This window comes from Orycteropus afer, unplaced genomic scaffold, assembly GCF_000298275.1.
Source record: "Orycteropus afer afer isolate SDZICR_OR568_19922 unplaced genomic scaffold, OryAfe1.0 scaffold00822, whole genome shotgun sequence".
In the NCBI taxonomy this organism is placed as follows: domain Eukaryota; kingdom Metazoa; phylum Chordata; class Mammalia; order Tubulidentata; family Orycteropodidae; genus Orycteropus; species Orycteropus afer.
Window position 1 is genome coordinate 661,699 of NW_006922409.1, and position 12,765 is coordinate 674,463.

At 42.0% G+C, this 12,765-nt stretch overlaps 1 protein-coding gene across 1 annotated transcript in view; it reads right to left on the reverse strand.

The window, feature by feature from the left end:
* TBC1D25 (TBC1 domain family member 25) overlaps nucleotides 1–8,427 on the reverse strand; it is a 23,610-nt gene extending 15,183 nt beyond the window's left edge. Inside the window, exons 1-3 of the mRNA XM_007957903.2 lie at nucleotides 8,305–8,427; nucleotides 6,232–6,341; nucleotides 3,582–3,736 (exon numbers count right to left, since the gene is read on the reverse strand). Of these exons, the coding sequence (XP_007956094.1) occupies nucleotides 3,582–3,736; nucleotides 6,232–6,341; nucleotides 8,305–8,427 (388 nt within the window). The remainder of the gene's footprint in view (nucleotides 1–3,581; nucleotides 3,737–6,231; nucleotides 6,342–8,304) is intronic.
* Nucleotides 8,428–12,765: the final 4,338 nt, after the last annotated feature.

Consider the following 12,765-nt stretch of genomic DNA (forward strand, 5'->3'; position numbering starts at 1 on the left):
ATATTGTAAAGCTATAGAGATGGAAACAACATGGAACTGATTTAAGACTTAACAAAGAGATCATTATAAGAGAATCAGGAATTCAGAAATAGACCCATACATATGCAGGAGTTTAGTAAATAAGACTTCTGAAATGGTAGAAAAAGAACTGGCTCATCAATAACTGAAGTGTTGATTCTCCAATTTAGAAAATAAAATGTAAAAAAATGTATTTTTATTCTACATATATATTTATATGTGCTACAAATATGTCCATGAATATAGCAGCACACACAGGGGGCAAAATTGTGAAAATGTCTAAGCCATAATTAAACACCTTAAGGGAAGGAATCACTGGGCCTGGGAACTCAGGACCACAGTTTTGGGGGACATCAAGGTCAACTGACACAATATAGTCCACAAAGAAAATATTCTCCATCCTATTTTGGTGAATAGCAACTAGAGTCTTAAAAGCTTGTGGGCAGCCATCTAAGGTGCAACTATTAGTTTATTCCTGTCTGAAGCAAAGAAGAGTGAAGAAAACCAGACACATGGAAACAATTAGTCCAAAGGACTAACAGACTATGTGAACCCCAGCCTCCATGATCTTGAGACCAAAAGAACTAGATGGTGTTCAGCTACCACTGCTGACCATTCTGAAAGGCATCACAATAAAGAGGTCCTGGATAGAGTGGAAGAAATATGTGGAACAAAAATCAAAATAATAAAAAAAGACCAGGCTTACTGATCTGATAGACTTGTGGAACCCGCGAGACTACGGCCCTTGGACACCCTTCAGGCCTGGAACCAAACTTACTCTCATGGCTCAACTTTTAGCCAAACAATAGAAAGACCTATAATGTGAACAGTAACACCAGGGAGGTACACATACCTTAGAATAACCAATCATATGAGATCAAAAAGGCAGCATTTGCCCAGGGATAAAGCTCAGGAGGCAGGAAGGGATAGGAAAGAAGGACGAAACACAGGGAAGAAGTGGGAAGAGTGCTGTTACACTGTGGGGATTAAAAAGAAAAAGGAAAAAAAAAGATTAATAAAACTTATATTTACCAAACTGATAAATGTCTGTCCCTTTTTGCTTTAATTTACATTACTCTCAGTTCTTGTATAGCTGGGATTTTCTTTATATGCTTATTAGTTACATAGGTTTATTTCTTTACTGATTTGAATACTGTTACTGGGTCTATTTTACACATAAGCATACAGAGGTTTGGGGAATTAGTTAAGTGAATGACCTAAGCATACATGGCTACTCAACGGCAGCGGTTCTTCTGTCTCTGGCTAGCTGAATTTGTTTGTTGCCCTACCTGTCTGTGTCACTAACTTTGTCTGATTCTTGTTTCTCTCTTTCTGTTGATCTCTCCATCTCTTTCTCTGTCAACTTTAACAAGCTGTAATAAATTTTGCAGAGTCAAAGGGCAAGGACTATGAAGCTAGACCTCCTGGGTTCAAATCTTGCTGCACTACTAATTGCCTACATGACTTAAACAAGTCCCTTTACCTCTCTGAGCCTCAATTTCCTCCAGTTATAACATGGGACTAACAACTATCCTTAACCTGTAGAATTATTTTTACAATTCAAGAATAAATATTATGTGAGGCAAATAGCTATTTATACATTATGACCTCAATGCAAATGCCTCAACCATCCCACAGAACAATGGGTTTCTCTATATAGGTAGTCCCCAGGTTACAAATGAGATCCGTTTCCAACTGTCTTTAAGTATTTATAGATCAGTTAAAATAGGTGCACATGGTTCATGCCTTACTTTAGTGCAAGAAAAAGGAGCTTTCGTGGCACAGTAGTTAAAGTGCTCAGCTGCTAATTGAAAGGCTGGCGATTTGAACTCACCAGCCACTCTGTGAGAGAAAGAAGTGGCAGTCTCATTTCATAGATTTACAGCAGTGAAAACTCTATGAGGCAGTTTTACTCTGTCCTACAGGGTTGCTAAAGGAGCTCTGGTGGTGTAGTAGTTAAGGCACTCAGCTACTAACCAAAAGGCTGGTGGTTTGAACCCATGAACCACTCCACAGAAGAAAGATGAGGCAGTATGCTTCCATAAAGATTTACAACTTTGGAAACTCAGTGTGGGGTGCTATGAGTCAGAATCGACTCAATGGCAATGAGTTTGGTTTGGTTTGGTTGCTATGAGTTGGAATCAACTTCACAGCAGGATGTTTCTGAGTTTAGTGTAGAAGCCGAGGCAGTTGGTGATCACTAGGCAGTATCACTACTACAGAAGTAGGATTGCCCAACCTTCCTTCCGAGGAGTGGCTGGTGGGTTTGAACCGCCAGGCTTCTGGTTAGCAGTCAAGTGCCTTAGGCACTATGCTACCAGAGCTCCCAAACAGGCATAGAGGCTATGATTTACAATATATCACAAAATGGAGGACTATGGCTGAGGGCCATATTAAGCAATTCACTGAACTGCAACCACTTAACTGTAAGTACAGTTTGTGAGTTCTGTGAGATGTTGCAGTGAATTATCAAACCCAAAGACAGAAGAGTACTGAGGGGAGAGGGCATAGTTAGTATTAGAGACGGAGTGGTACAGCAGCTTAAAGAAGGATATTTGGGACATCTTTAACTCCTGCCTCATAGGAAACAGCTTTGTGCTGATTCTTATTAAAAGAACTCATTCGTTTAATCCCAAATGGACATGCGAGTTTCCTGATGCTGGGAATCATGTCTTCCAACTCCCCAACTTTTTATTTTAAAAAATTACAAACCTACAATAAAGTTAAAAGAAATACATTGGATACCATATATTCCTTCATCTAACTCCTCCAACTATTACATTTTTTTTGCCATATATACTTCATCTCATGCACTAGGTATATCCTTTATTATTTTTTGCCAAATTATTTGCAGACATCATGATATTTTACTCAAATATATAACTTTTCCCCAAGAATAAAGATATTTTCCTTCAATAACCATGATACCATTACCACATCCAGGAAAGTTAACACTGATTCAATACTGTTATCTAACATATGGTCCCATAACCAAATTCTTGGGACCGTGTCATAATTTATCTGTGTGTTCCTAGGTACTAGGCACAGGCAAAAGTGAAAAGAAACAAGCATGAAAAGAGAAGTGGCTAAGAGACAAAAGGAACAAATGAGTGAGCAAAAGTGCAAATAAAGGATAATAGGTACAGAATGAGAAAATTAATAAATACAACAGCCATTATTATAATAAGCATTGTTATATTTAGATATTATAATACATACAATGCCATAGCTATATTATTGTATTACATAATATAATTATGTTACTAGATTACATGCTATGATATAATACAATAAAACAAAATAATCATTACTATTAGAGCTAACATTTTTGAGCATTCACTCTGTGGCCATGCTGTCCCAGGCATTTTACATGAAAAGTCTCTGTTTAATCCTCCCAACAGCCCTAAGATAATTATCTCTATGTTATAGGTGAAGAAATTGAGGCCCAGTGGCCAAGATTCCCAGCTCACAGAGAAGGAGTGTATTGGCAGGGATGGAGTCACAACCCCCATTCTATGGGGAAAGAGTTCCAGAGCAGTGCCCTTGGGGTACTGGGTACTCACTGTCCTCAGTGGGCCGGATGTCTACACGTAACTGCAGGTAAGGTTTGGAGGCAGTGACAAAGGCTGTGCTGAGGTCCCAGTCAGATAGGAGTGATAGGTAAGCTTCTTGTCCTAGCCGATCCCGGCCCAGGTAGCTGATGCCAAAGTTCTTTTTCCTGCACAGAGACATTGAGAAGTCTCAGTGCCTCTAGTATCTTGGAGGCCTCAGGGGCAGTTTCCAGAATGAGGAGGGGAAGTATGCGGAAGGTATTGAAAACAGCTTCTTCCTATGTGCTGGGTACTAGTAAGGACTGCAGACAGCCTGAGGCCTGGTCATTTATATTCATTTTATTACATATACAGAAACAGACACATACTTGCTTATATTTGGAAGGCACATTAGAAAGTAGTAAAATGTTGTTCCCCTCTGGGGAGGGTAACAAGATAGTTGGGGAATAGGAATGGGAAGAAAGCAGCCTTCTACATTAAAAAATACAGCAGTCTGTATGCTTATTATTTTTCACAACAGAAGTGTTTATGTGGAGGAAAGGGTTGTGTTTACGAAGGAAAGGATGAATGTTTGTTTAGGAGGCACTGAGTTTAAGTTAATGATGGTGGAATGATTTGGAAAAGGATAGTGAGAACGGTTGTACAACTTGAGGAATGTAATCAATGTCACTGAATTGTACAAGTAAAAATTGCAGAGATGGTATATGTTTTGTTATTTATATTTTCACAATTAAAAAATAATAAATGTAGCATTTGTTCAAAAAGTTTACACAAAAAGTGAAGTAACTAAGAATTTATTTTTCAGATACATACGTGCAACATGCAAAGATGTTGTGTGATAAACAGTGTAATGGAAACATCCTTAATACCCATCACTTTTGTACAATTTGGAATCTTATCATGTGCCTGTACATCTCTAAAAGAACCACAACAAAATAACCATCACATCTGCCCCCAAGAGACACCACTTTTCATCTATCGGGCTGGTAAATTTTACAATGTCTTATTAATAACAAGTGTTTGTGAGGGTGTGAAGGAAACAGGAACCCTATGCTGCTTGTGAGATTAAAAATGGGTAAAAACAATTGTACTGAGTAATTAAACATTAGTTTCTTTTAAAAATGCAACTCCAATCAAATTTCTATCAGGATTTTAATGGAATAAGCTAATTCTATTAAATGAAAAATATACAAGATACTCAAAAGTTTTAAGAGGAAGACATTCATAAAATGGCAAAAGTTTTGTTACATATATTTTACAATAAATTCCTATGGAAAAAAAAAAAGACGACGACATGAAAATATAAAGCTAAAAATACTGGTAAAACCTGTCTGGAGAGCATTTTGGAAACATCTGTTGAAATTTTTTTTTTAAATACACACCCTTAGCCAACAAAGATATTAAGAATTTATCCTATGATTGTTGTTGTTGAGTGCCATAGTGACCCATACGACAGGGTAGAACTGCTCTATAGGGTTTTCTTGGTTGTATTCTGTACAGAAGCAGATGGCCAGGTTTTTCTCCCACCAAGCCACGAGGTGGGTTCAAACCACAAACTACCAGCAGCCAAGCGCTTAACTGCTGAGCCACCATGGCTTCTTCATCCTATGACTAGACTTCCCCAAATACTTCAAGATATGTACATGTGGCTATTCACCATGAGATTATTTGTAATAGTAAAACAAACAAACAAAACCCCTACCAATGTATGCCAATGTTTGTTGCAGCATTATTTAAAACAGCCAAAAGGAAACAACCTAAATGTGCATCAACAGATGAATGGATAAACAAAATGTGTTATATACATATAATGGAATACTAATCAGTCATAAAGAGAAATGAACTCCTAATACATGCTACAATATGGATGAACCTTGAAAACACTATGTTGAATAAAGTAAGTCAGACACAAAAGGACAAATATTGTATGATCCCACTTATATCTAGAATAGCAAGACATAATTATCGAAATTGTCTAGAATTCTAGAAATATCTAGAATAGACAATTATATAGAGACCAAAGTTTATTAGTGGTTAACAGAGGCCAAGGGGAAGGGGGAGTGGATGGGGATGGGGATGGGGATGGGGATGGGAATGGGAATGGGAATGGGGATGGGGATGGGGATGGGGATGGGGAGTTATTGCTGAAGGGATACTGAGTTTCTGTTTGGGGTGATGAAAAACTTTTGGAAATGGGTAATGGTAATGGCTGCCCAACATGGTGAATACGATTAATGTCACTGAATTGTGCATTTAAAAGGTTAAAATAGAAAATTTTTATTGTAATACTTTATCACAATTAAAAAAAGAAAAAACAATAACCCCAAATATTAAAGGAGGTAGTTTTTGGAGCAGGATTATTGGGACTATGTCTTAAATTTATGTGGTTGAGTTTTTGCTGTTAGCACGTATAATGCTTTTATAGTAAAAGAATATATTTTTTAACATTTTGTTTTGTTTTTACTTGAATGGTACCAACTCAATGTTGGAACAGCAAAATATGCTGCTCAGAAGCTTTGGTTATTATATATGTCTTACATATATAATAATTTGTTATCTAATAAATAAGAGTTTTTTAAAAAAAACTCCCAAACAAAATATTGAAACAATTCCTGCTGAGGTGGGTAGCCCACTGGCCAGTTCCCAGTTTCCCCTCACTCACCCATTCAAGTCAAAAGCTCTGATGAGGATGTGCTGTAACACATCCAGAGACGTGATCTGGGGGTCGACAGCAAAGGAACGGAACTCAGGCGGCAAGAAGTTCTCACACTTCTGGGGAGAGAAGACACAGGGCAGGCAATAGGGGCCACATCACCATGCTGAAGTAGAATGAGTGAGGTACACAATGACAGAAGACAAAGTCAGAGAGTGCCAGGGGCCAGATGGAGGACATTCTGCGTCATGGTGGGACTTTGTTTTTGCTCTGAGTGAGGGGGTAGCCACAGGAGGGTTTTGAGCAGAGGAAGGACTTGACCTGACTCAGGATTTAACAGGATTCTTCTGACTGCTAGAAGAACAGACTGGGGGAAGTGGAGAGATACCTGAGTCCAGTGTGGAAGAGGCTTCTGTAATGATCTAGGCAGGCACTCAATCCTTTTTTTATACCCCCAGTATCACCATGTCAGTCCAACTCTATTAAATCACTCCTCCATGCTGCAATCAATGTTAGCACATTTATCTACAACATTCCTCTGCTTAAACCTCTTAGGTGGTAACCCTCAACCTGCAGCAGAAGCCCCTGGATCCCCAGCCAGCTTCTCTCCAGTTAGCTTTCTAGATTTTGCACTCTGGTACCACCAAACTTCTGGAAGTTATGTTGAACACATCATGGCTTCAAACCTTTGCTTATGCAAATCCCCACCCACCCCCCTACCCCCACCTGCAAGGTCGTTCCACTTTCTTCACTTGGCTTACAGCTCAGGCATCATCTCTTTTCTGAACTCTCTAACCTCTACCATGGGAGCTCAGGTGGAGTAGTGCCTAAGGCATTGACTGCTAACCAGAACGCTGGCGGTTCAAACTCACCAGCCACTCCTCAGAAGGAAGATTGGGCAATCTACTTCCATAGTGTTATGCCTTGGAAACCCAAGGGGGGGTCGCTATGAGTAGGATCCAATTCCGTGGCAGTGAGGTTTTTTTTTTTTTGGTAACCTCTACCATAGTGCTTCCTCTATTACACTGAAATGATCCGCACTTTTCTCCAGAATTTATCCTCTTCTCATTACTGCCACTGACACCACTCTGTTCCAAGCCACCATTACTGCTTGCCTGGACTACTGCAACAGCCCTTTTACTCAGACTATACATCAAAGAGGCACCCTACTGATGCAGTGATTAAAGCGCTCAGCTGCTAACTGAAAGGTCAGCAGTTCAAATCCACCAGCCACTCCAAGGGGGAATGATGTGACAGTCTGCAGATATGGCACTAGCTTCTGTAAAGATTTACAGCCTTGGAAACCCTATGGTTATGGAATCCACTGGAGGGCAATGGGTGTACACCAAAGACCCTTCATAATCTGCCCCTGCCTTTCTTCTCTAATTGACCTCCTACCACTCTTCCTTACTCTTTCCACTCCAGTAATAGGGGAAACTGACAAGCTCATCTCCAATCTTTGCCGTTGCTGTTCCCTCTGCCTAGAACACTCTTTCCTCTTTGCCTCCCACATATGCACGTGCATGACTTCTTTTTATTCTTTTCCCTGCTCCTCTAGGACTCTCCCTGTACAACCTTGGTTAAAGTAACTCCCTAGTACATCACCCTTTTCATTATTTCCTCATGGAATTCATCAGTGTCAAAACCATGTCATTTATTTAGCTTTCTCCCCCACAAACATGTCAGCTCATCAAAAGTAGCGACTCTCAACACATTTGTTGACTGACTTCAGATCCCACCTCCCCTCCATTCCTCACAGCCCCAGCCCTCAACTACTATGGCCCCTCCTCCAACTCTACAACCCCTTCCCTCTACCCATTATCTTCATCTATCCATTTCATAGGCCCTCACCCCTTCATTTTTCAGTCTTTCACTATAAGCTATGTCCCTAAAGCCTCACGCCCTTAGGCCCTGCCCCCGTATTCCCAGGTTCAGCTTTCCCCCTACCATCACTCTGCCCTCAAACCTCACCCCTCAAGTAACGCCCCAAATCTCAGGCACCACCGTCCAATCTAGGACAGCCACTGCCTTCTCCTCCCCTGAGACACCGGGGCAGGCAGGCAGACCAGCTACCGGCCTCACCTTGACTCGGACCCGCACCACCTCCCGCTCCTCCTCCTCAGCCGCCGCCGCCGCCTGTGCTCCCCTGCCGGGCGGAGGCGCTCTGAGTCCGGCCAAGTCCAAAGACCCTGAGGCCGTCGCCATCCCGCCGCCGCCCGCTCAGTAGGACGGTTGAACGTTGCCCACTACCCCTTACGCTCCTCGAACCCTAGAACACCCGCGCCAGCGACCCCACCTTGCGCCGGGGCGCAGGCGCAGAACGCGCCGCGCGACCCTGCCCCCACAGCCCCTCCCGCCTGGCAATGGGTGAATATATGCGCATGCGCCTAGTGTGCTGTTGTCAAAGGTCCCGCCCCCAAAACCAAGAATTTTGCTTCTCCTTTGCTAGTGTGCAGGCGCTTACTGGGGCCTCGCCTCCTCTTATCCCTGGGTTTGGTTGTTTTGGCAGTTTACTTCCGGATTCACCTAGCTATGTGTTAAAGTGACTACCTATTTTCGGGCGAGAGAAGTGGCGGGCAAAGGAAGCTGCTGCGCGTTAATCAAGGCCCCAGATTTCGCCCCAAATCGCCCAAATTCATCTGTGCTGACAGATGATGTCATCCATCTCAAATAGTTGTGGTAGCTTGAGTCCACTGGACTGAAAAAAATTCTTTTTCCAGAGCGTTTTAAAAAATGGTATACCAAAAGGACGAATATTGTAATGATTCCACTTGTATGAAATATTAGAATAGGCAAATGCCTAGAAACAAAAGTTTATTCGTGGCTACCAGGGGCTAGGAGCTCTGGTAGCATAGTGCCTAAGGCACTTGACTGCTAACCAGAAGGCTGGCGGTTCAAACCCACCAGCCACTCCTCGGAAGGAAAGTTGGGCAATCTACTTCCGTAGTGATACTGCCTCGAAAACCCAAGGAGGGGTCCCTATGAGTCGGGTCCGCCTCGAGGGCGCATAACACCACCACCACCACTAGGGGCTAGAGGAAGGAGTAAATGGTGAATTATTACTGAAGTACTGAGTTTCTGTGTGAGGTGATGAAAACTTTAAGAAATGGATAATGGTGATGGTTGCACAACACAGTGAATGTAATTAATGCCACTGAATTGTACACTTAAGAATAAAGTGGCAAAATTTTTGTTACATATCATTGACCTGAAGGAGCTCTGGTGGCATAGTGCCTAAGGCATTTGACTGCTAACCAGAAGGTTGGCGGTTCAAACCCACCAGCAGTTTCCTCAGAAGGAAGGTTGGGCAATCTACTTCTGTAGTGATACTGCCTGGCAACCCAAGGAGGGGTCGCTATGAGTCAGGACCGACTGGACGACGCACAACAACAACATTTTCCATTAGTGAAAATTCATGGAGCTGCCTGTTTATGTTTTGCAGTTTCTGTACACATGTTCAGAATATTCATTAAGTTATCAAAATAGCCATGTTTATGTTATCTGGAGGTCCTAGCTTTTTAAGTTCACCTTCATCTTATTTAATTCTCACAACATAGTGAGGTCAGTCCTGTTATTAAATGGTGTGTGTCCACTAAATATAGATTAAATGGATGAATATATCTTAGATTGTTTTGAGAAACTTATGTGTTGCAAAACGCAAAAAGGCAATCTCTCCACTTCATTACACAACATCCATGCAATTTGGGTTTCAAAAAAAAAATCAACTGCTCTTAAAAATATTATTTCTAACAAAGGAGTCTTGTAAAATGCCTGGAATTCAGTTAGTGTTGCAGTGTTGTAAGGATGCTACCCTTAAAGTTAACTTTTTAGAAAAGTCTGCAATTCTGTTTTGGTATCTTTTAAAATAATTTGTTGCCTTTGTATTAATATTTAAAGACGTATGTATCTCTACTTTCTGGAAGGTATAACTAGTGGGGAATTTTCTTTGAAATACAGAAGAGAGTTATTGGCACATATCTCTTGTCCCAGTGCATGGAGTGAAAAACACACCATAGGTGCTGCTGGATTTTCTGATTGAAACAGAAGTTTGAGAGTGGGCTTATCATTTAAATTACAGGGTAGGATGAGCAAACCATTATCCTGGATCTTGGAATTTAACCTGAAGGCATAGGGGCACAAGTTTTAGACAAGGGTGATATGGTCAGAGACCTTGTCTTGGTTGTGGAGAGAGCCTCGGATGGAAAGGTACTAGAAGCAAGGAGATCATTGCCATTGGCCTGGGGAGAACTTTCTTTCTCGTTTGTTTATTCATTCTTCCAGTTAACAAATAGGGAACGCTGAGGGTACAATAGTTAAGTGCTCAGCTGCTAACCAGAATCTCAGAGGAGGTTGGAACCCACCAGATGCTTGATAGAAGAAAAGACCTGGCAATCAGATTCTGTTAAGATTTCAGCTTAGGAAACCCTGTGGGGCAGTTCTGTTGTCCTATAGGGTCACTATAAGTTGGAATTGACTCTACAGCACACAACAACATGCCAGACAGTCCACATATATTAATCTATCTAATCTGCATTAAAAACCCTATGAGGTAGATAATGTTATTATTAGCATTTTACAGATGAGCGCATTGAAGGCCAGGGAGTTTAAGAAACATGCTCAAGGTCAAAGGGGTAGTAAGTGGCACAGAGAGCAGCCTGTATGATGGATGGAGGGGGTTGTGCTTGGTGTATTTGAGGAAGAGAAAGGAGGTTAGCATGCCTTAACAAGAGTAAAAGTATATGAGGTGAGAAAGTAATTGGTGGGAGGAGATCATTCAGAGCCTTGGCCTCAAGTGAGCATCAAAAGCTACACTGTAAGCCCAAGGAGAGCCAGGATTTGAACAGAAGCTATGCTCTACACAGGTCAACTGGAGCCAGTCTACTGGTATCTCTAGTTTTATTATTCTTTGTCAGCTCCTCAAAATTCCTCAAGCACTCAATTGTTTTATGACTGAGAGTGCATGAGGTGAATGATAAGAGTATGAGGTGAGTGATGGGGTCTGTAGGGTGAATGATGAGAGATCTGTGGGGTGAATGATAGGGGATCTATAGGAAGAGTGATGTTAGATCTATGGGGTGAATAAGGATCTGTGGGTATGTGATGAGGGTTCTGTGAGGTGAGTGATGGGTCTTAGTGGGGTGAGTGATCTATGGGGTTAATTATAGGGTTCTGTAGGGTGAGTGTTGGGTATGTAGGATGAGTGATGGGGGGCACTGTGGGGTAAATGAAGGGAGGCCTGTGGGTTAAGTGATGGGCAGTCCTTAGGTTGAGTAATGAAGGGACCAATATGCTGAGTGATTGGCATCTGTGTAGGGGGATCTGTGTGTTGTGTGATGGGGTCTATGTGATGAATTATGGGGTATGATGGGCAAGTTAAAGAGAGTCTGTAGGGTGAGTGATTTGTGGTCTGTGTGGGTAATAACAGGTATATGGAGTGAGTGATGGGTTTGTGTGGTTTGAGTGATGGGACATTTGTGGGGTGGATGAGGGTCTGTAAGGTATGTGATATGTGGTGTATAGGGAGAGTGATTGGGGTCTGTGGAGTGAATGATAAGGGTTTGTGGGTTGAGTGTCGGGGATTTCTTGTTGAGTTATGGCAGTCTGTGGGGTTAGTGATGAAAAGTGAATGATGGGATTTTTGTGGGGATGATGATTAAAGGTCTGTGGGTCAGTAATTGGGTTGTAGGATGTGATGAGGGTATGTGGGTTGAGTGATGGGGTCTATGGAATAAGGGATGAAGGACTGTGAGGCAAGAGATTGGGGGGTCAGTGAGGTAAGAGAAAGGGATCTATGAAGTGACAGAGTATATGGAATAATTGATGGATCTGTGGGGTGATGAGGGGTCTATGGGGTGAGAGATAGGGGCTTTGTGGAGTGAGTGATAAGGGTTCTATAGTATGAATGATAGGGTTAGTGGGTGAGTGATTAAGATTATGGGGTGATAGTGTCTATATGGTAAGTGATGGAGGTCTATGAGGTGAGAGCTGGGGTTGTGGGGTGTGTGATGGAGGGCCAGGGGATCAGTGATATTAGAGTGAATGACAGGGGGTCTATAGGGTGAGTGATGGAGTGCTTGTGGAGTGATCTGAGGCCTGTTTGTGGAGTGAGGGGCTATCTGTAGGGTGAGTGATAGGGTTTGTGGGTTAAGTAATAGGGTCTGCATGGTAAGTAATAGGGCTCTGTGGGTGAATGATGGGGCATCTCTGGGGTAAATAATGGGGTTGTGGAGTACATGATGAGGGCTCTGCAAGATGATTTATGGAGCAGTCTGTGTTGTGATAGCGGTCTGAATGATGTGGGGTTTGAGGTATGAATGATGGGAATCAGTGGTGTTAACGATGAGGTCAGTAGGTTGAGTGATGAGGATGGGGTCTTTGGTTGAATATATAGGGCTTATACAGTATGAGTGACAGTCTGTGGAGGGGGTGATAGGGAGTCTATGGAATGAATTATGGCTTCTATTGGGTGAGTCATGGGCTTTGCAGGGTGAATGTGGGTTCTGTTGGATGAATTTTTTTTTTTTTTTTTTTTTAGGGGATTTG